Source organism: Trachinotus anak, unplaced genomic scaffold, assembly GCF_046630095.1.
Source record: "Trachinotus anak isolate AG129_WGS33_773 ecotype Australia unplaced genomic scaffold, CSIRO_AGI_Tana_v1 ptg000038l, whole genome shotgun sequence".
Taxonomy (NCBI): Eukaryota; Metazoa; Chordata; class Actinopteri; order Carangiformes; family Carangidae; genus Trachinotus; species Trachinotus anak.
In genome coordinates this window covers 579,843-602,500 of record NW_027273889.1, presented here as the reverse complement: position 1 = coordinate 602,500, position 22,658 = coordinate 579,843, and the positions used below count along the sequence as shown (strand labels likewise).

At 44.5% G+C, this 22,658-nt stretch overlaps 2 protein-coding genes across 5 annotated transcripts; both read right to left on the bottom strand.

Annotated features, from left to right (window-relative positions):
- Positions 1 to 9,651: 9,651 nt before the first annotated feature.
- On the bottom strand, positions 9,652 to 16,841 carry LOC139614774 (surfeit locus protein 4-like). Its single transcript, XM_071472338.1, has 6 exons — positions 16,678 to 16,841; positions 14,539 to 14,725; positions 13,256 to 13,332; positions 12,168 to 12,211; positions 11,682 to 11,871; positions 9,652 to 11,350 (listed from the first exon to the last, which is right to left on the bottom strand). Exons 1-6 carry the CDS (start codon positions 16,723 to 16,725, stop codon positions 11,084 to 11,086), a joined length of 813 nt encoding a protein of 270 aa, XP_071328439.1. The 5' UTR covers positions 16,726 to 16,841; the 3' UTR covers positions 9,652 to 11,083.
- Positions 16,842 to 17,494: 653 nt separating this feature from the next.
- On the bottom strand, positions 17,495 to 22,381 carry LOC139614772 (cip1-interacting zinc finger protein-like). 4 transcript variants are annotated; one of them, XM_071472334.1, is made up of 15 exons: positions 22,079 to 22,354; positions 21,886 to 21,919; positions 21,595 to 21,673; positions 21,158 to 21,245; positions 20,900 to 21,060; positions 20,433 to 20,503; positions 20,277 to 20,353; positions 20,005 to 20,145; positions 19,786 to 19,880; positions 19,620 to 19,713; positions 19,248 to 19,352; positions 18,795 to 18,962; positions 18,511 to 18,550; positions 18,152 to 18,273; positions 17,495 to 17,766 (listed from the first exon to the last, which is right to left on the bottom strand). In XM_071472334.1, the coding sequence occupies exons 3-15, from the start codon at positions 21,621 to 21,623 to the stop codon at positions 17,677 to 17,679; spliced, it is 1,281 nt and encodes a 426-aa protein (XP_071328435.1). In that variant the 5' UTR covers positions 21,624 to 21,673; positions 21,886 to 21,919; positions 22,079 to 22,354; the 3' UTR covers positions 17,495 to 17,676. The 4 variants fall into 4 exon arrangements, with proteins under 4 accessions (XP_071328435.1, XP_071328434.1, XP_071328436.1 ...); XM_071472333.1 differs by lacking the exon at positions 21,886 to 21,919 and having other exon boundaries at positions 22,289 to 22,381; XM_071472335.1 differs by having other exon boundaries at positions 20,436 to 20,503; positions 21,886 to 22,355.
- Positions 22,382 to 22,658: the final 277 nt, after the last annotated feature.

The window sequence follows — 22,658 nt, the reverse complement described above, 5'->3', positions numbered from 1 at the left end:
GCTGAGGAAGAGGAAAGAGGGAGATGAAGGGAGGGGGGGGTTACAGTGGTTAAGAAGAAAGAATAAAGAGGGACTTCAAGATGGATGAGGGTGAAAAATTAAAGGATAAAGGAAAAGAAAGGAGGAATTAACAATAAAGGAATGGAAGGGAGGAAGGAATGATGTTGTGAAAGAACAATGAAATGGAGAAAAAGAGGGATGAAGAGAAGGAGGAGGAGAGTAAGGTGTGAGGATTGATGAGCTGTCAGGACCAATCATCAGCCTCCGGGTGTGAAACCCTGAAGCATCAACAGTGAAGAAGCTGCAGTTCCTCTAACGACCACTAGAGTCTGGCTCCAGCAGTGAGTCAGTCCCCAGAGACTCCCATGTTCAAATGTCCAACTTTACAGCAGAAGGAAACATGTTTACAGCCTGGTACAGAAACTGTTCTGCTCTCTAGAGATCATTTCCTCCAGTGGTTATTCATCCGAGACTTTATGAAGTTATGATGAATATTTACTGTTTAGACTCAGACGGGTGGGGGCAGGACACGGGGGGGGGGGGGGGGTTTGCTATTAGCATAAGGAGCTGCTGACAGTTTGTTCTTCTTTATGAAGCAAAGTGACTCTGAAGGACAGGATGGCCTGAGAGAGCGAGAGAGAGAGAGAGAGAGAGAGAGAGTGTGTGTGTGTGTGTGTGTGTGTGTGTGTGTGTGTGTGTGTCCTAAAAGGCCCAGTGTGTTTCACAAGGCCAGCTCCTGTGGCCTTGTACATAATTGTTCATCACTAATAATGACTTTCTCCCGATTGAGCTCTTCATTTAGGAGCAAACACACACACACACACACACACACACACACACACAGATGCATACCTGACAGATACATTCAAATGCAGATAGAGTGAATTAAAAGCATCACTGAGAGCTCTCCCTCCCTCCCTCTCTCTCTCTCTCTGGCCTTGTGTTGGAGCCTCAGCAGCAGGTGGATAAATGCAGCCGAGCTTTTATCTTCATCGCCGTGACGAGCAACGCAGGACGAGCTGCAGGGGACGACGGGTCTATTCACACGGGAGCAGGAGGAAAACAGTTTAATGAAGATCTGCAGAGCTTCACTGTAGATAATGACACTCACTGACAATTCAATCAGGCCATTTAGGAGCAGCCAATTCACCCAAATCACTCAACAAAAAACCACAGATTTTCTCATTTATCCAGAGAGGTGTCGAGTCACCTGACGGCTGAAATAACTGCTCAGTCTTCCCCACAATCCTGCAAACACTGCTTTTGTGATTACGTCCACACTTCTTGCAGAATTGTGTCGAAACACACGAGACAAATGAGACAGAACACACTGCACTCACAGCCTGACAATCCTGTCTCTGAGTGACACACACATCAACTTAACACAAACACTGCTGTCTTTACAGCTCTGTATATGTTTCATTTTGTCTTTTTATCTTCACACAACACAAACAGAAAACAGCTGGTTCAGCTGAAACACAACATGTTCACACTGAGCTGTGTAGATGGTGAAAACCCAGGGGGAGCAGCTGGTCGGACGCCACTGGGCCGGACCCTGCCGGCCTCCCCCGCTGCGGGGCCGTGACTGATGACACGGTGTGGAAAGCATCGGGCAGCAGTGAGACCTGCTGCGACGCTGATCTCCTGCAGCCCACGATGTTTAAGTCACTCGTCAAAATAAAATACCACAGGATTAGTGGATTATCAAAATAGTTGCTGATTAATTTTTATTATTCATTTTATTATTGGACTTATTGTTGCAATCATTTAAAAATGAACACCTCCTCCTCTTTTTTTTTTTTTTTGGTAAATCCATCCACCAGCACAGTTTGACTTCGACATGACTGAGGAACATTTAAGAAGCTGGAAACAGAGAAACTTTACTGTTATTGCTTCAAAGAAAAACTGGAACAATAACTTGTGTTTCTGATTATTTATCGTCAGCATCAGTAAAGTTCTTCTGCTTCTTCTTCTTCTTATTATTATTATTATTATTAATTGGCTAATTGTGTCAGCTCTGTTGTCAGTTTTATTCCGTCTCAAACATCAGATTTAGATTTTACATCATGTGCTAATCAGTCAGATGATCAGTGGGAGGTATGAGACAGAAGCACAGAGGACTGAGGGCCTCCAACATGGCCGCCGTCACCACTATAGGCAGGCGAGGCCGGCTGGTCTGAGGTCAGTGGTGGTGGTCGATAGTCAATCTCCTCAATGAGCCGGAAACAATGAGATGAAACAGAGATCAGTTCATCTGGAAGAAGAGCAGGAGAGAGAGAGAGGATGGAAGAGAGAGAGAGAGAGAGAGAGAGGGAGAGAGAGAGGAGAGAGAGAGGGAGAGAGAGAGAGAGAGAGAGAGAAAGGGAGAGAGAGCGAGAGTAAGAGGAGGGAGGTCTGACCCCCTGATTAAGACTTGGACCCCCCCCCAAAAGAAGTAAAAACAACAGTTTGGGGGGTTAAAACATTTGTATTTATTTCTTACCTGTAACTGTAAATATTAAAATACATTTCCCACATTCATGTGATACGACCAGGTGAAGTGGACGAGCTAGTTTCTAGTTTCAGCTTTAAGTGACACTTCAGCTAACTAACGTTAGCTAGTTTCTAGTTTCAAAGGTTAGCCAGCTGATAATGCACCTTTTTTTCTAATGTTAGCAAACACCGGTGCTCAGTCCTGAGCAGGGAGACTCTGGGGGATCAGTTGTTATTGATACGTTTTGACATAAATGTAAAGTTTATTATTTGTGGTCTGTTTGTTCATTGTTTTAGCTATTATTATTATTATTATTATTATTAGCTTTTATAACCGACGCCTCCTTTGTTTTCACTGAGGAGTTCAGGAGTTTTACCTGTTGGCTCATTGAACAATATTAAAATATTGAAATCAGTTCACTGAAGCAGCTCTACTGTGCATTGTGGTTATTGATTGATGACTTGGTTTGAGAGGGAGGGGTTTGATCAGCTGACTGACTGACCTGAGTGTTGGGGCGAAATGAAGTGGTGAACACAGATCAGCTGTGACTGAGACTGAGGACGATCAGGTTTCTTCAGACCAGCATCAGGTCCATCAGGATGTGGTTCTGGTTTACAGCACTGTCCAGGTGAGGCCTGCCTTACATCAGCTCAGGTAGAAAGTGTCGTGATTAGCCAACATTAGCTGCTACATGGCGATGGATACAGAGCTCGGTCTTATCAGATATACATTCAGGTGACCCGCCGTGTGTGTGTGTGTGTGTGATGTTATCTCAGGCCCCCCCTTTCTGTCCTGACCTCAGTCCTGACCCCTCCCACCTGTGCCGTTATCAGGTAACTCACCTGAACACCAGCAGGGGTCAAAGATCAACCCACTACTTTCCCAGGACCCCTGACTTCCTGTTTTGTTACATTTTCTTTTTAAATCATCTTTCATTCATTTCTTTATTTTTGCTGCTTGTTAGTTTTGGTTTCATCTGAAATGATTAGTTAATTAATCAATTAGTTGATTGATAGAAAATCAACTGGAAACTGTTTTGATAATTGATTAATTGTTTCTATGGGAACAATAGGAAACAATATTACTATTATACTTTTAAAATATTGATTTTGTCTAAAGAGAAAATCACAATTAATCATGTGTCAACTGAAGTTGGTTATGATTCATCATGATGTGTTTACATTTGTCTATAGCAACATTTTCTCAGTAAATGGGCCCATATCTGTTGGAATGATGTCGTTGGTAGGGTGGTAGTTTACTGTCAGATACGACGCAGAAACGATCCAGTGATGCTGCAGAATGTGGAAACGACTGATTGATGATTAGATAGTTGCTGAATCGTCTTTGACCAGCTAACTGATTAACGGACTAATCACTGCAGCTCTGCACGTTATTTTTCTTTTCTTTTCAGGGAAATGAATTTTGGTAAAGTTTACAAACAACAGTTGGAGCTACAGACAGGAAGTGACCTCACAGCCTGGAGCCGACAACAGGGGCTGTTAGAATATGGATTTGTTTTGTTTAGTTTGCACAAAATATACTGTTGTATTTATTACACTGTTATTTTGTATGAATGAACATGAACAGGTAAACATTCAGTATTCTGTCAAAAACCTCAGGTCAAGTATTTTCTTTAAGTCTAATGAAGAATAAAAACAGAAAATCTGAAAATAATCTGTCTGGACTGTGTGTGGCAGTGTGTGGCTGTGTGTGTGTCTGTGTGTGTGTGTGTCTGTGTGTGTGTGTGTTTGTGTGTGTGTACTTGTACTTGCTACATAGTAAGGACCAAAAAAAGTATTTTACTAACAGAGTGAGGACATTTTGGGAAAGTGAGGACATTTTGGCCGGTCCTCACTTTTTGAGACACCTTCAAATCACATGTTGAGGGTCAAGACTTGGTTTTAGAGTTATGGTTAGAATTAGGTTTAGGTTAAGGTCAGGGTCAGGGTCAGGGTCAGGCTCTCAGGTGTGATGGTTAAGGTTAGGGTAAGGGGCTAGGGAATGCATTATGTCAATGAGTGTCCTCATAAAGATAGAAGTACAAGTATATGTGTGTGTGAGTGTGTGTGAGTGTGTGTGTGTGTGTGTGTGTGGTTTCTCTCAGACCTAACTGGACTGATGTGACTCTATGGGGGGAGGTGGGTGGGTCAGATGGCCACTGGTCAGTCCACTCTCAGCTCTGTAGGTCTCCGCTCTGTACCCAGCATGCTTTGCTTCATCTCAACCCCTCTTTAAAAAGGCTTTGAGATCATTTAGCTTCGTCTGTGCAGCATCGATTGTCTGATTTCATCATCAGGTCTCCAGTTAGAGAGAGAGAGGAGAATCAATCAGACACCTCCACCGATCAATACAGCCGTCAGAGTGTGTTCAGTGTCTAATAGAGCCGCTCACCACACACACACACACACACACAGAGCCGTGCAGACTGAACACTAATTATCTTTTATCAGATACAAACACGTCTTATCACATGAAACTTTATTAAACGTATGAAAACTGATCCTGTGTCCGTTTGTCAAACGCACACAAACACAACACAATCTGCACAGTTTATTGTTTATAAGCGAGAGAGAAACTGATCGACCAGCCTGATCAATACCAGCTTGCTGCAGGTACAGAAGCTGGTGAACGACAAGACATGAAGGTGAAACTCTGCAGACAAAAACCTTGTTTTTTCATTTTGCCTCCACGTCGTCGTTCAGACCAGTGAAAAGAAAACATCCACATTGTTTCCTGCTGTGGTTCCAGCTCCAAACCTCCGGTCCAGCCTGTATCACCCAGAGGCCGAGTTGCGTCTTCACAGAGCATCATTAGTTTAACTATAACGATCAAACAGTCAGAAACTTTGACCTTTGACCCTGCTTCATGTGTGACAACAGTGACAAGTTCCTGTTATGGCCTATCATAGTGTAGCAGTGTAGGCCCTAATATGAGAAAATAAATGATAGTTTTTTTCATATATATATATATATATATATATATGTATGTATATGTACACACACACACACACACACACACACACACGTGAAATGTAAATAAATCTCTCAGGTCTGTTTTTCACTTACAGTCACCAAACCTTCCAGTTTGACTCCTGTCTCTGTTCGGAGGGTTTGTTCATTTTCCTCAAATAAATCTATTTTTTATGGATGTTGAAAATATTTTCTGGTTTATGGAGAAATAAAAAGAGGAATACAAAATACAAAAAAGAATTTTGAACCTGACTTTGTCCAAGGTTCAGATTCATGCAAATTAGTGCAGATATAATTAGATAATGCTTCATTTGCATATTTAAACATAAACTTTGAGAAAACGTGATACAAACAGTAAATGTGTTGAAATAAATGATGATCTTTCACCTGAGGGTTCAGACCTGTTCGTTGCTTCACTGTAAAAACATTTATCTGTCATCAAAATGTTACAGGTTTAAAATCAAAATCAATATTGGCTGATTAATCATGATCAGATTTATGAAACTGCAGTAATACAGTTGTATTTCTCTGTTTGTGTGTATTTTTTTCATACATAAAATGCTAGAAAATAAAACACTGTGTTAAAATATCCCATTAATGTGTGAGCTGGAGCAGACACACACACACATTTATCTGATTTATTATATATTATATGAGACTGATGAACTACATTGTAATCATGGATGTATTAAATGAGCTTTGACCTTTATTATAAGATTTATTTATTATTATTGCTATGATTTTATTTATTTCTATTTAAGACCTAACATTTGTTCATCATTGTGTTTGTGTTGATCAACATTGTTTTCTAGTGATTCACATACATGGTTTTAGTTTGTGTTTCAGAGGGAGACGGAGGCACAGAACCCCCCCACCGTGGACACTGAGGTCAAAAACCTCTTCAATATGAAGTGAATCTGTGGAGACCGGCTGCTTCAACAACAAATAATAATAATAATAATAATCATAACTATTGTTATGATTATTATGATTATTATGATTATTATTATTATTATTATTATTATTAAATTGTAAATTAACGTCTGTGAGTCACAGGACAGATTTATAAAAACCTAATTGGTCTCTGGTCTAAATCCGTCTCTGATCTACTTGTATGAATTATTATGATTTGATTATATGAAGCATCCGGACCCTCAGGTGATCTGGGACAGGTTCACTCAGAGCTCCCAGAATTCAGGCTGTCAGCTCAGTGAAAACATCACTGTCAGCTGATCCATGAATTTCATACATGACATCTTTTTAATCTTGTCTTTGATTTCTTTTATCACTGCTGCTCTTCTTTTAAAAAACCGTCCAAAGTTTCTGACCTGATTTTTTTTTAAATCTCGATGTGACTTATTTAAATATATCCATTTATTCCAATGTTTTTACTGTTTTAAATGTTATTTCAATATCATCTTAATGTTGTACTGTTAATGTATTTCCATGCCTCTGTGAAGCTCTTTGAATGTCTGAATGCTGCTGTAGGAATAAATCTGCCCTCAGTGTCACATTTAATTCTAACGTCAAACAATAAAAACCTGTTGTGTCTGAAACAAACCAGGACTGAGAAACAGCAGCAGCTCCACCTGCTGGTCAACCTGGTTACCACACACTCCTCCATCTGAAGACTCACGACACAGACCAGGTGTAGTTACTGAGGAGGATGTGTTTCATCAGTGATGATGTATTTTTATCTTTAAAGTTGTCACTGAGATGAGGTGAAGTCCATCTTCCCTTAAAGCTCCATCCAGTCTAAATTTTTTTAAAGCTCCACACAGTCTAAAGGTAGATGTCCATGTGTTTGTGATTATAAAGCAGGTCTAGGTTCTATATTAATACTGTGAAAGTATCAAAGCCTCAGTCCACAGAGAAATGCACACAGCCTGTATTCAGAAACTGAGCCTTAAAACCAGCCGTCAGGACTTCTGGAACTTTGTGATGTCACAACAAAGCAGCCACGCTGAGGGCGGTGACCTCGCCCATCTGGACCCACCATCCAACCTTGCATTTGGTTTCTCTGAGTGTTTACCTGAAATCTGCTATATTTTTATTGGCTCACTCAGAAAACAGTCGGCCAATCAGAAGAGAGCCTCAGATCCTCTCTTCTGATTGGCCGACTTACCCGTTGTTACTAGGAGAAGAGTAAATGGAACCTTTAAAATCATATTTAACACAGTAAATGTTACTTCACTGACCTGCTACTTTAGGAAACTATAAAAACCAGAACAACAGAGACATCGTCAGTGAAACATGTGACATCAGTGATTAATGAAACTGCAGCAACGTTTGATTAAACACAAATTCAACACTGTTCTCTGGTTAATAATAATGATCATTCATGATCATTAATAAAAACAGAAATAAAACAGGGAAGAGAAGATGTGTCCTTGGGTGACGCTGGTAGTAAAGACTGATCCTCCAGAAACAGCAGAAAACACGCAGCTGGAAAAATCAGAAGAAGAGTTCAATATTCACTTAGAGCAGGGAGGTCGCTCAGCAGGTAGACCTTCACAGTGACACACACACACACACACACACACACACACACACTACAAACCATAACACTTAGTGACCGGTGGGTTTTGTCCAGGGCCTCTTAATAACCTGCAGACTGCAGCCAAGGGCAGCACCTGAACACCACACACACACACACAGATATACAAACACACAAACTATTAAAACATACACACTGCAATTATGAGTTATTGATTTCTCCAAAAGGCAGCAGCTGAAAGTGTGTGTGTATGTGTGTGTGTGTGGACCCATTTTCAGCTGCTGCCACATGAACAGCTTTAATTGAGGGCCGATGCTAACAGGAGCTACAAAGCTACATGCTTTACCTCTGAGTGCAGCTGAAGTGTGGTGCTTGGTTTCGACCTGTTTGCAGCCCGTACGGGTGGGGCCACTGTCTGCAGGAGGTTTGATAATGTCCTCCACCCACTGATGAGACCTGAAGACTGAGGCTGAACAGTCCAGTACCAGACTGGAACAGGCCCAGGTTCACTCTGCTCTGGTTCTGTTGACATCAGCTGTTTCAGGTCCTCCATCCTGTGGTCCTGGTCTTGGTCCTGGTCCTGGACTTACAGAGGGACTGTCAGAATCTAGTTTGAAGACCTGTTCTAGCTCATGTTGTCGTCATTTGTTGTGAAGTTTTTGTGGAGTCATAACAGACAGAAAACCTCAGCTCATATTATTATTTCTCCTCATTAGCAATACATCTGATCAATATTTCCTCTGATAATCAGCTGATCCTTCTTGTTTTGTCTGAGCAACATCACACACACAAACATGATGCATTCATTGTCAGAGAAAAGTGGGAAATCAGTAAAGCTTCACATCTGGGGAAAAAAGATTTCAACATTTAATAAATTATTAAAACATTCAATCAATTAATGTTCTGTCAGTCAATTAATCAGCTGATTAGTTGGTCGAGTTTCTGGAGAAATAATAAAACTGACATGTACAGTGGGGGCCAGTATGGGCCCCTCAGGAGGTTGAACCGAGAAACACCTCAACATAAACAATTCACAAGTAGAAGACACGACTGAAATGATTCATTAAAGGTCAGAGGTCAGAGGTTTCAGGTTCCTTCTCCTCAGCACCGTGTTTATGTGGAGTGCAGGTGCGGCCAGGTGAGAGCACCTGAGGAGGGTGCAGACACACAGCCCAGAGGTCCGAAGGTAAAATCGTGGGTTTTCACAGTGGAGTTTGTCACAAGTGTTGAGCGCTCACTGACCTGCTCAGAACTGAGGCCTGCTGGACAAATCACAGCTCTGCTTTTCCTTTCAACTGCACTGATTGGCCAGTTTGGCAAAATCCAAGTGAAACCAGGAAGCAGCTCAGATTTCCTGTGGTCACATGACAGTGACGCTGCAGCTCAGTGTCTTAATCCCACCTCTCTGGTGACATTAGAGAAGCCGACGCCACAATGACACATTTTTACTTTAATTCACTTCCACAATGAATTTATCATTAAAATAACAGCTGATTAATATTGTTTGTGTTGACTAATTGTTTCAGCTTTATTCATAGTTACTTCAGTAAATGTAGCTGATTTTAAACATGAATCATCGGTGACTGTTTTATGCTGCAGGTTGACTTCACAACATTACACTCTGTAAACACAGATGTTGTCCAGATGTGGAGCAGTGATGTGTTCGAGGTCGTGTTCACAATGAGAGAAATAAGCACAGCAACACAAAAACCTTCACAATGCTGGACAAATTTATTAAATATCTTCTACAAAAACACATCATAGAAAATTATTTCACTTTGTAGACACACACACAGACACTGAGACAAACACAGAAAAATAAAACCATAAAAAGAGACTGGTGTTTACAGGTTGTCACTGTGTGTGTGTGTGTGTGTGTGTGTGTGTGTGTGTGTGTGTGTGTGTGTGTGTGTGTGTGTGTGTGTGTGTGTGTGTTTTGTGCGTGGAGGAGGTGCCGAGTGGAGCGGCTGCAGCAGGTGAACAGCTCCACCTGTTGGACGCCATCACTCATTACAATCTGAGGAAGAGGAGGAGGAAGTTGTTTCCTGTCTGACAGCAGCAGTCACACAACACACACACACACATCATGTGACATGTAGACAATCTGTGATTGGAAGACGGAGGGAGGTGAGATTAAAAGAGGAAATAAATAGAGACTGAGATGTGTGTGTGTGTGTGTGTGTGTGTGTGTGTGTGTGTGTGTACCCGTCACTGAATCACTCCACTCAGTCTGGAAATGATGAAACGGTTCAGTAAATAAACCAAAGCAGAGACAGAGGACGACTCTTCAGGTCGCCACGACGACACCTGGAGGCGTTATCAAATTAGACCAACAGGACACACAGCTGAGTGCTGCTGAGCGTGGCTAACGTTAGCAGTGCTAGCAGCAGCAGCTTTCTCACTGTGTTCAGAATAAAACCAACACTTATATCACATGATATCACATCTGTGAGCAGGGTTTTCTGCTGACCCCGCCCACAGCCTGCTCCTCTGATCTGACCCCGCCCACAGCCTGCCCCTACTGCAAACATTCACTCCAGGATGAACTGATTAGAATTTGGTGGTCAAAGGTTAAAGGTCACTGTGACCTCACAAGACACATTTTTTGCCATAACTCAGGATTCATATGTTTATTATGACCCGATCCTCCTCCTCCTCCTCATATAATTCACAGTGACAGTGTGCGACTGTTGCGTTCACTGTCTGTAATAAAACATCTGAAGACCTGATCAGACCTGGACCTGGTCCTGGTCCTGGTCCTGGTCTGCGATCTGATGAGTCAGTTTAGGTCCTGGGTGAGAAAAGTTTGAGGACCATCAACACCTCCACACTTAAGATCAACACACAACAAAAATCTCAACACAACATTTTGGTTTTCACTCTGATTCTTCAAATAAAAGACGTTTCTCTACACTGAGAGTTTATTTTAAATCTGTGTCAGTGAGTGAGATCATCATCCACCTGACAGGTGCTGATTACTGCACAGGTGTGTCTCAGGCTCGTCACAATAAAAGGCCACTTTAAAAGAACGCACATCTGTAGCACATCTGCCCAAACCCACAGTCCAGGGCCTGATAAAATGTTTGATTTCCAGGATGAATGGAGTGAGATTAAACCCCCCCCCCCCCCACCTCCTCCTCCTCCTCACCACTCCTTCTTCTTCTCATCCATAGAGACCCCCCCGGGCCCCAGGGCCACCACCAGCAGCAGGCCCCCGATCACTGACGTGGTCTGGAAGAAGTCATACTTGAGGAAGTCGTGCATGGGTTTGTAGGAGGGGATGGTCCAGAAGGCGTTGAAGGTGAAGTTGATGCAGAGCAGCCAGGCCACCAGAGTGAGCGCCGCCAGCTTCGTCTTGAAGCCCACCGCCACCAGCACCATCAGCGCTGTGCCCACCAGGTTCTGCAGGATCTGAATACCGGGGAAGAGGATCAGAGGATCAGTGTCCTATCAGGGCTCTGCCTGCTGCTGAAAAATCATGTTCTCCCCACGTTCATGTTGTCATCTCACAGTTTTTCTCCTTGTTACTGTCCTATGGTGAATTAACAGATGTCAGAGTGTCCTTGAACGCACCAACAGTGTCTGCAGTGATGTCACATGTTCAGAAAGGAGCCAGTGAACTGACGACTGCAGGTGATTCCAGGACGTCAGTTAGTATCTCCTCAGGTTGTGTAGTGTAGAGTTGTGTAGTTGTGTAGTAGTGTAGAGTTGTGTAGAGTTGTGTAAAGTTGTGTAGACTCACAGTGAACAGGCTGAGGTCGAGGTGCAGCAGCGTCATGAACATCAGGACCAGGAGGACTCGACCCCCCAGCTGCAGGAGGTGCTTCGGAGAACTCTGATGGCCGAGGGAGGGGACTCCTGCGAACACGCTGCGGGCTTCCCCCCTGCACTCAGCCAGGAGGAGGAGCAGACCCCCCCCCAAAGACAGGTTCCTACACAGAGGAGGGGGGAGGGGCAGAGTGTGTTGTTTTTACAGGACATGGCTCAGTTTCCAATACAAAACTTCTATTGAAAAACCTTCAATTTAAGTTCAGACTCTAAACTGGGATCAAGTCTTTCCTGCTGCTTCCTGCTGTAGTGATCTACCTGCTGCTGGACACCGGAGTTACATGTTGTATTGTGCAGCACTGATCCACTGTTTCAGACAGAGGATGTGTGTGTCTCCTCTGACTGTTTGTGACGGACCTCTGCATGTTAGCTGATCACAGGTCAAAGGTCACACACTCACCTCATTAAGAACTTGGGGTCCCACAGGATGCTGTAGGCCACCGTCTGCAGGGTTTATTTGAAAGGGACAATGGATGTTAATGAACATGATGTAAACATGAGGGATTACAGCAAAAACACTCATTTACATCCATAGTCCTGCAAGAATATTCATCAATTCAACGGAACCTCATGGAAAATAAAACCATGTGAGAGACGTCAGCACCTGAAGCTGCAGGTCAGAGGTCAAATATCTGTGGGACATGACATAAATGTGTTTTTTCAAGTTGCGGCTGTTCTGGGAATCTTTTACAAAGTTTGTGACAGTTTTACATTTTTGCTGCTTTGAATATTTTCTTCTTGCACCATCAGTCAAAAGCACATGAGATACAGTGACAAAAAGAAGCAGAAGGTCAGAGAGGTTAAATAAACACAACATTTTAAACAAAAAATTTACAATAAAATGTGAATAAAATATCAGACAAATATGTCCAATGTGCAGTAGAATCTGGAGGATGAAACAATCTGACTTTAATGATCAGACATGAAGAGACGAGCTGAGACTGATGTTATGACGATGTCATAATGTTAATGATGTCACATTCACACTGTGAAGGATGAAGCAGCTACAACATCTCAGTGTTCATCACATACAAGCTCTGAGTCAATTAACAACACTGAAGGGACGTTGTTAAAGCGCCACCCAGTCTAAAGGTAGATGTCCATGTGTTTGTGATTATAAAGCAGGTCTAGGTTCTATATTAATACTGTGAAAGTATCAAAGCCTCAGTCCACAGAGAAATGCACACAGCCTGTATTCAGAGACTGAGCCTTAAAACCAGCCGTCAGGACTTCTGCAACTTTGTGATGTCACAACTAAGAGGAGAGGCTCAGATCCTCTCTTCTGATTGGCTGACTGACCTGTTGTTACTAGAGCTCCAGAGAGAAGCCTGAGGGAGGAGATGTAAAACTACACTGAGATGGTTTTTGGTTCTTAAAACCACAGATATATCTTCTGATGGAGATCAACACTTCAGATAAAACTGGAGGAGATCAAATCTGGAGCTTTAATGTGAAATGTTTGAGCGGACTCAGGTGAGTCAGGCGTACCTGCAGGGCGATGATCCCGAACAGGGCGAAGCAGGCGTTCTGAACAAAGTTTCTGCTGAGGATCAGCACACAGCCGCCTGCAGACACACACACGGTTCACACAACAACTTTAATGTTTTACACTCGTTCAGTCGGTTTGTTCTCACAGCCGCTCGGCCAACGATGTCCAGACTGATGCAGCTGTTACAACCTTCATCAGCTTCTCACTGAGGAGGGAGCACAGCTCAGAGCAGGTGCAGCAGGTGGAGGTGAGGCTGATGACACGAAGCTCACTAAAGGCGGTTTCGACAGAAGACTGAACATGACGTTATGACATCACAACCTGACGGCTCCTGCAGCCATGAGTCAAACTGTGATGACATCATGATGTGAAGACACACCTTCACCTCCTCCACCTGAGAACAGCCTCTTCACCTGTCACTCTCAGGGTGTTATCACTGTGTAGTGTGTAGTACTGTGTACACTTACACCGTACTACACACTACTGTGAGTACATTCAGACGAACAGTGACAGAGAAATACTTCCCTCCTGATGAGGACGCTGTTGTGATGCTGTGCTGTAGACGCAGTTTGTTCAGAAGTCTCCGTCGCACAAACTTTATTTAAAGAACAGACAGAGACGTGAACAGTGTCTTTGTCCCGGCTGACCACAGGTAGGTTAGAAGTTTACTGCATGAAATGTTGTAAATAAGCGACGTTAACGTTACCGTCTGATTAGCAACAAGTTGTCATGCTACAGCGCTAGTTAGCACGCATCCACCTGGAATACCTGGAACATCTGGAACACCTGGAACACCTGCAGCATCACACACCTCTGTCCAGGCCTTGTTTTTTTATTGACAGGACATGTGGTGAATGAGGGAAACACTTCCAACATCAGTTTTGTGTTTGGGAACAAATGTTTGATGGAACCAAAGTTCACAGGTTCTGTTCTTTAGTGTTCTCTAGAGCGATGCACTTCTACATTCTGATTGGTTGCTGCCAAACCTCGTCACAGCTCATTATCATAAAGTTGCCAAAGGCCAAGCTGCTGTTCACTCACTTAGAGGATGAATGACTTCCTGTCACTCTCACTGCTTTATTCTGTTCGAAGTAAGGACAGGAGCTTTATTTTGAAAATATCCACATTACACCTGTCCTACTGTTTCCCACCTGCGTGTGTCACCTGACTATTTTGGTCCAATCACAATCAAGTCATCACACCTGTGGTAAAAGTTCAATAAGCTTGTGCCCCCCCCTGTCATCAGTGTGTGTGTGTGTGTGTGTGTGTGTGTGTGTGTTACCCAGCTGCCCCAGGAGGTTGAGCAGGACGAAGACGTTGGCGAGGAAGCCTCCACAGTTCCAGGTGGAGTCGATGTACTCGCTCTGCTCCGCCCACTGAAACCACATCCTGACCCCGTCCTCCAGGAAGGTGCTGACCAGACACAGCCGGGCCATGTGGGGGAGGTAGTGCTTGGTGACCCGGAGGAACTACAGGGGAAACACTGTTAGACACAGAGCTGCCAGGGTCACTGCGAGACAGATGGTTCATTTAAAACTCATGACAGAATCGACTGAATCAGGACCAATCATCAGCCTCCGGGTGTGAAACCTGAAGCATCAACAGTGAAGAAGCTGCAGTTCCTCTAACGACCACTAGAGTCTGGCTCCAGCAGTGAGTCGGTCCCCAGAGACTCCCATGTTCAAATGTCCAACTTTACAGCAGAAAGAAACACTGAAGCACTACAGGACACACCTGGAGACACCTGGGGACAAGTACCTGTGTCCTCTCCGCCCTGACTAATAACACTGATCTGACATCAGAGAGTCAGACTATAAACCTCCCCCTGACTGACTGAGTCAGCACTCAGATATGAAACCCCACAGCTAAATGAGGACAGGTGAGGACAGGTGAGGACAGGTGTGGACAGAGGCGGAGTCCCACACACAGATACATCAGTGTGTTGTTTTACTGACTGATTTCACCTGCACATAAACACAGTCTGTCACAATAAGAACCAGGCAGCAGGAGGAAGCAGGGTGCTGCTGATTGGCTGTTGTCTGCACATTACCTGTTGATGAGTAACGAATCAGCAGCCGTGAGGATGAGTAACAGTCACTGTCAGATAACCTGCTGATCAATGAATTCATGAATGAGTGAATCGTTTGGTCTGAAAACTGTGTCGCAGGTTAACGTCAGGAAATGTTTATTCTGACCATCAGAGTGAGTCAAAGAAAAGCAGGAACCGTCAAACAGCTAGTGATTGATTACAAATACCATTGATCGATGGACTCTGATTCATTTTTCCACAGGCTGCTCTCACTGCTCCTCCTGCTGCAAACATCTGGACCGATCTATCTTTAACACTTTGAGACCAGATCACAGAATCATGTGTGATGTTTTAGAAAAGGCAGCTGATGTGCTTTGATGCTAAAAATGTATTTTTTAACATTGAAAGCTAAATATCACTGACTGACAGTGATGTCCAGGCTCACACAGACACAAAGGCTCTTTAACTGCGGCTTCACTGAGCTCTGGCAGAAGCTGGACCATTCAGTGTGTGTGTGGCAGTCAGGACTGAGACACACACACAATTCAACATCCTCAAACTGCTTCCTGCATCAAGCTGCGACAAAAACAGGAAAACTGCAGCTGCAGTTTGGTTCTGCTGCGAGTCAACGGACTAAAACTAACAGCTGTCGCAATAAAAGCACTTAAAACTAGACAGTTAATGATAACGTAATATCACTTTTGTATTATTGTATTATTCCGTAACAGAAGTTCAACATTTAAACCGCTAACTTCCGTTCTTTGTGGAGTTACGATCATCTCACCAGTCTCCGTTGAGAAATCTGTCAATTTAAGACTTCCTTGCTAACTGGCAGTGACTCACAGCGGGTAACAAATAACTGAAGACCTGAGGTACACAACCAGCACCCCTCCTCCTTTCGGCATACGTGTAACCGACCATAAGTTAACATAACCCGGGCTCCCAAACTCTTCCCTTTGTGTCGTTACAGTAAAAACGTTTGATTTGCTTTCTGATCGTGGACCTCACACCAGACTCCGTATGAAAATCCGTGATTTTTAACTTTCCTTGCTGATGCGTTTCTCAGCTGGTGGAACCATCTGAAGGCCCTGAGCCACTCCTCAAACAGATGAGTTGACTAAAAACACGTTTTTGATATTTAAAAAAACACAAAAAACTTTTCTTGAACAACACATTTCCTTCCTTCACACATAACCCGCCTCCACCAAACTCCACCGAGGAACCAGCTGAGCGGCTCTGCCGAGAGTTAGCGGAGGTTCAGGAGCAGTTTGGCTGAACCGGACCGGATTCACCGCCAGACACCAGGAGCGCGGAGCCGCGGGAGTCTCTGCCCGGGTCCCTGCCCGCCTGTGGCCGGCCCGGGGTGCGCGTCTGCCGCGGAGCGGAGCTCACCTGGTCCGCCACATCCTCCGCCTGGCTCATCAGGTCTCCGTGTCCCATCTTCCCTCCGCTGCTGCGGCACTTCGGTGCGGAGAAACGGCGCCCGGCTCCGGTGAGAGTCCCGTGAGAAGAGTCCCGGTGCGGGAGCAACGACGATGATGATGATGATGCTCTGCTGCCTCCGACCCACAATCCTCTGCGAGGAGCGGGAGCGCATGCCACGTGGACTGTCTGAGGCTGAGACGGCTGTCAACACTTTTATTGATCACGATAAATCTGATTATTCTCATGAACCTGTTAAAACTTTTATTGATCATAATAAATCTGATTATTCTCATGAACCTGTTAAAACTTTTATTGATCACGATAAATCTGATTATTCTCATGAACCTGTTAAAACTTTTATTGATCATAATAAATCTGATTATTCTCATGAACCTGTTAAAACTTTTATTGATCATGATAAATCTGATTATTCTCATGAACCTGTTAAAACTTTTATTGATCATGATAAATCTGATTATTCTCATGAACCTGTTAAAACTTTTATTGATCATGATAAATCTGATTATTCTCATGAACCTGTTAAAACTTTTATTGATCATGATAAATCTGATTATTCTCATGAACCTGTTAAAACTTTTATTGATCATGATAAATCTGATTATTCTCATGAACCTGTGTGACTGCTGTGAGAGGCTGATTCTGTTCATGACGTCATCTGTTTTTACATCACAGATGATTTTAGGATGAAAAAATACAACAAAGAGAGAAGTGATGACTTTACTTCATTTTCATATGATTTGACTAAAGTAAACAGACACACCTGTCACCACGAGCTTGGTTTAATAGTTAAATTAATTTCCAGATGTTGATGAGTCACCTACATGAAAAAACTGTACAAGAACAAAAATGTGTTTGGTGCTTCATGTAGATTAGACAGCAGGATGACATCATCATCAGTCCATCACCTGGACACAAAGATGCATGATGGGATACAGTGTGAGCAGGTCAGGTGGGAGCAGGTGTGTTGTTGTCATGTTTCTCCTCCGTCCTCCTCCCTCCTTCACTGCCGGCGTTTCTCCTCTGAGCTCTGTGACTCTGAAACACACGACCGACACTCAGCTATTTGTGTGTGTGTGTGTGTGTGTACTTGTACTTGCTACACAGTAAGGACCAAAAAAAGTATTTTACTAACAGAGTGAGGACATTTTGGGAAAGTGAGGACATTTTGGCCGGTCCTCACTTTTTGAGACACCTTCAAATCACATGTTGAGGGTTAAGACTTGGTTTTAGAGTTATGGTTAGAATTAGGTTTAGGTTAAGGTCAGGGTCAGGGTCAGGGTTAGGCTCTCAGGTGTGATGGTTAAGGTTAGGGTAAGGGGCTAGGGAATGCATTATGTCAATGAGTGTCCTCACAAAGATAGAAGTACAAGTGTGTGTGTGTGTGTGTGTGTGTGTGTGTGTGTGTGTGTGTGTGTGTTACCTGCAGGTTGAGGTAGTGTGTGTGTGTCCTGCAGTGTGTGTGTCGGGCAGTGGTCTCTCTGTGGAAAAACTTGTTACAGAGTTGACACAGGAAGCCAGACACAGGAACCACGAAACTACTTCCTGTTGAGACAGACAGACAGACAGACAGACAGACACACACACACACACACACACACACACACACACTTCATCTGTTCAATCACTACTCATCATAAAGCTCTTTCATCATAGAACCTCACTTATCAAACAGTCTGCAGAAACACAGAAATAAAGGTCAGACAGCAGACGACCACAGGGGGGCGACAGAGCCCCACCACACACCCCCCGCCCCCCCAAACAGCAGCTGAGGTAACGTACCGTATGAGCAGTGAGGGTCATAGTCCTCTGTGTCAGCTGTCTGCAACACACACACACACAGAGTTTAGCATCAGTCCTTGAATCTGTTTAGAAACAGAAACTTTTCAGCATCTTAAATCAGAGTCAGACCAATAACAAGGGACCAGGTGACAACAGATGATGTCACAGCCTCCAGGTGAGCTCAGATATTCTGTGTTTCAGCTTCTTCATCACAACCTTTAACACATGATGCAGACACACAAATCACAGTGTGATGTGTGAACATGTGACTCTGGTCCATGTACCTCCAACACTCCCTCCTCTGTCGCCTCTTTTCCTACATCATCTTCCTCCTCTTCATCATCAGCTACTTCTACTTCTACTTCTTCCTCCTCCTCCTCCTCCTCCCCCTCGAAGCAGCCGACAGCGTCCACAGTGATCAGCTCCTCCTCCTGAGCGTCCTGTAGGTGCACCTGGGAGGAGACAGTCAGAGAATCAAACTCACCCTCAGCTCTCCACAGTCACTGACCGTTTCCTCCAGCATCTGACACGTGGTCACATGACATCATCATGACATCAGCTGGTTCAGTGACTGACAGAGGAGAAGAGAACACAACGCCCTGCACGGGAACATGCAACATAAAAAACAGCTGTTGTAGCCAGACCATGTCAGGTTCAGACAGGTACAGGTGGGACTGAGCCCCGCCCCCACCCTGAGCTCACCTCCGAGTGTGAGGGTGGCCCCGCCCCCTGCTCACCTGCTGTTTGTGTTCTGGGGACTTCATGTGCTCCACAAACTTCCTGGGAGTCCTGAAGTGACGTTTACACACCGGGCAGAAGGGCTGACACAGCTGCTTACACATCTGGATCAGACAGATACACATGCGCACAGACACATCAGCTGCTTCCTGTTTTCACACCTGTTGTGGTCAGGTACGTCCTGAGGTGGTCAGTATTGGCACATAATCAATAGTCAAAGACTCAGACCTGGATCAGGGCCACCAAAACCTGATCCAGACTGTCCTGGTTCAGACTGAGTTTGAAGCGGTTTGAGAAAAACTGCTCCCATCCAAACCTTCTGACCAATAAAAAGCATTGATGGCAGTGATGTCATCAGCGCCATCTCTCACCTTGTGTTGTTTTGTCCGTCGGTGGATGATGACATCACCTCTGAAGTGAGTCTGACAGGTGTCGCACCAGCGCTGAGCATCAGGCCGACGCCCCCTGGAGGACGACAGGAGAACAGTCAGGATCCTGACAGCCTGAGTGTGTGTGTGCGTGTGTGTGCGTTCATACCTGTCCTGCAGTGTGTGTGTGTTGAGGCAGATGGTGTGTGTGATCTCCTGCAGTTTCTTTATGTGTTCTGCTCCTGACATGTGTTCATGAAACACCTGAACAAACACAGACACACACACACACACACACACACACACACACACACACACACACACACACACATTATTAACAGTAATGGACCCAGTGTTGCTGCTCAGTGAGTGTGTTCAGGTTCCTCACCTGCAGAGAGCGACAGGTGAGGTTACAGACGTGGCAGTGGAGTCCACCTGTCTGTCTGTCTGCTGTCCTGTCTGTCTGTCCGAACTCTCTGCTCTCACTGCTCTGCTGGATGGTGACCTTTAGTGACCCCACACTCTGCAGCTACACACACACACACACACACACACACACACACACACACACACACACACACACACACACAGAAACATATTCACTACCACTGACGATGGAGGACCCTGAGGTCACACCTGAGTGAAGGGTCAGTTCATCACCTCAGCTGCTCTGCTGTCCTCGCTGTCCTCTGCTGCCTCCTGCTGGTCAGGGGGCGGAGCTCTGGACAAAACGCCATCTAACACACACACACAATACTATAAAGGTAATCCCATCCAGGGGCAGGAAAATGTTTTGTTGCTCTCAGGTAAACTCACCACCTGTAGAGCAGCTCTCATTTCCTGGTTGATCACATGACCCCGGAACCAGAGCTGGAGACTCCTCAGGTCTGTAGAGAACAGCACAACTCTCACTGTCATTAGCTTCTGTTGTGAATGAGAAGTCTCTCCAACTAACCCCCGTTCACACCTTCTCCCTGTCCTGACCCCGTGACCCTGAGACCCTGTGACCCTCACACCCTGTGACCCTGAGACCCTGTGACCTCGTGACCCTGTGACCCTGAGACCCTGTGTTTTTTACACACAGGGAAAATGTTCACCCAGAATTTATTCTGCTGCATGAAGACACTAGTCATCATGATTTTCATTAAACAATCTGATGATGTCTGCAGCTCAGAAAACAGACAGAAAATGTAAATAAACGATAAATATGTCAGAAACAACAATGACTTGTAAAACTGTGCTGAGGTCACAGGCTGGATGGACAGAAGAGGTCTCCGACTGACCCGTCCAGTCTCGCCCTCTTTGTCTCTCCTGAACCTCCGTCAGGTCCCGGGTCGCCGCATTCATCTCCTCTCTTCTTTTCTTCTGTGGTGGTGGAACTGCTGCAGTTCTGCTGGCTTTCAGCGCTTCCTGTTCCTGGGCCCGCCCACTTCCTGCCTGACACCTGACCAAAAAAAAAAAAAAACCTGAAACAGATCCATGAGCAACAGTGGGGGAGGGGAGGGGAGGGGAGGGGAGGGGAGGGGCTTTGTTCTATCTACCTGTTGAGGTGAGGGCTGTCTCCTCTGTACGAGGCCAACTGGGAATCGAACCTGTGCCACACTGTTACCTGCTGCAGGTAGGAAACACCTGCAGGGGGAACAGAGCCAACAGCTGATATTTCTTAAAGCACTGAGCTGGACTCCGTAGACCTGGTCCAGGTCTATTCAGTCTTCACACTCTCACTGTTCACCAGAATCAGAATCTGTTTTATTGCAGAGTAGATTTTCACATACGAGGAATTTGGTGCAAAACAGTAAAGAAGTAAGAAGGAAAACTATACAGACAGGTGAGAACAGGCAGCTGCTGCAGGTCAGTTCAGTCCAGATTTGAAGTGGACCTGCAGCAGTGGAGTCTGCCTGCATGAAGGCCTCTGCTCTGTGGCCTCCACTGGATTAACAGCACAAACCAGTAACCAGCCACAATAACCAGTTCTCACCTGTCTGCCCTCCGCTGCTGCTTGACCATGATGAAGGCTGGACCAGTTCACCTTTGACCTCTGTGCACACACACTGACCCTAAACAGGGGGAAAAGTGCTCAATCATTTTCTCACTGACAGTTACACTAAAGTAATAAATTAATGTTTAAGACTGATTTGGTGTCAACCAAATCCAGACCTCAATAACAGTCTCTCTAAATTAAACCCGTTCACTACCATTATAAACGATTAACGTCCTTTCATGTGCAAAGAACTCCGTTGAGATATTATGAAATTTTAAAAGCAGTCACCTCACTGGTGATTTCCCGAGGCTCTGACGACGACCTTCTCTTTCCAGATGGAGCCAAACAAAATTGAGAATGTATTTGAAATAACATATGTTCGTTGTTTGACATCTAAGCCGAATTTGATATTTGTAGTTGTCTATTCCAAAAATGTTTTAGTTTATGTCAAATGAAGGTTGTTACTGTGTTGATACTCGACCAGATTTTAAATGCGCAGATTTCAATATAGGCCTCGCACGTCCCGTGGTTTGGCTAACGTTAGCAGGATGTAGCGGCTCGTCAAAGCAGACAGAGCCTGACTTCAGTGTTTTCCCTCTCCTGGCTCTTTGGCGGACATTAAAGACAGAGCTGCTGTTTGAGTAAAGACACAGACTTGTATTTAATTACAGTTTAATTCGGCTCAACTTACCGCTCGGCAGAAGCTAAAGCTAACTCGGCTACACGTAAACACATAGTGACCTCGACTGTGAGTCCCGGAGCTGCTGTCGCCCCCTGCCGGCAGGGAGGAGGCTGCTTCCTCTAACCAGGAAAAATACACATCAAGATAAATGTATATATGTTTATATACATGCATAATGATTTACATACAGCAGTGCAGCATAATGTGTCAAGGGGGAAAAACATACTGCAACACAATAGATTATCAAAGTTTACAGATAAATTCAAGTTAACAACAGTAAAAATCCTGAGTTGGATGAAGTCAAAGCTGAAATTTAAGAAACAGTTAAATCACATTGTGCTGAAGTTTGACTCTGTGTGCAGGATTCCAGGATCAGCTG

Bases quoted from the DNA above. Each gene is read 5' to 3' on its own strand.
- LOC139614774 (XM_071472338.1), bottom strand. From the start codon at position 16,725: ATGGGACACGGAGACCTGATGAGCCAGGCGGAGGATGTGGCGGACCAG. The intron at 14,726-16,677 runs GTGAGCTCCGCT...TTTCCCCTGTAG, and splicing joins CGGAGGATGTGGCGGACCAG to TTCCTCCGGGTCACCAAGCA. The intron at 13,333-14,538 runs GTAACACACACA...GTGTGTCTGCAG, and splicing joins CAACCTCCTGGGGCAGCTGG to GCGGCTGTGTGCTGATCCTC.
- LOC139614772 (XM_071472333.1), bottom strand. From the start codon at position 21,623: ATGGTCAAGCAGCAGCGGAGGGCAGACAG. The intron at 20,354-20,432 runs GTGAGTTTACCT...TGTGTGTGTTAG, and splicing joins TGAGAGCTGCTCTACAGGTG to ATGGCGTTTTGTCCAGAGCT. The intron at 18,963-19,247 runs GTGAGCAGGGGG...GTCTCCTCCCAG, and splicing joins CCCCAGAACACAAACAGCAG to GTGCACCTACAGGACGCTCA.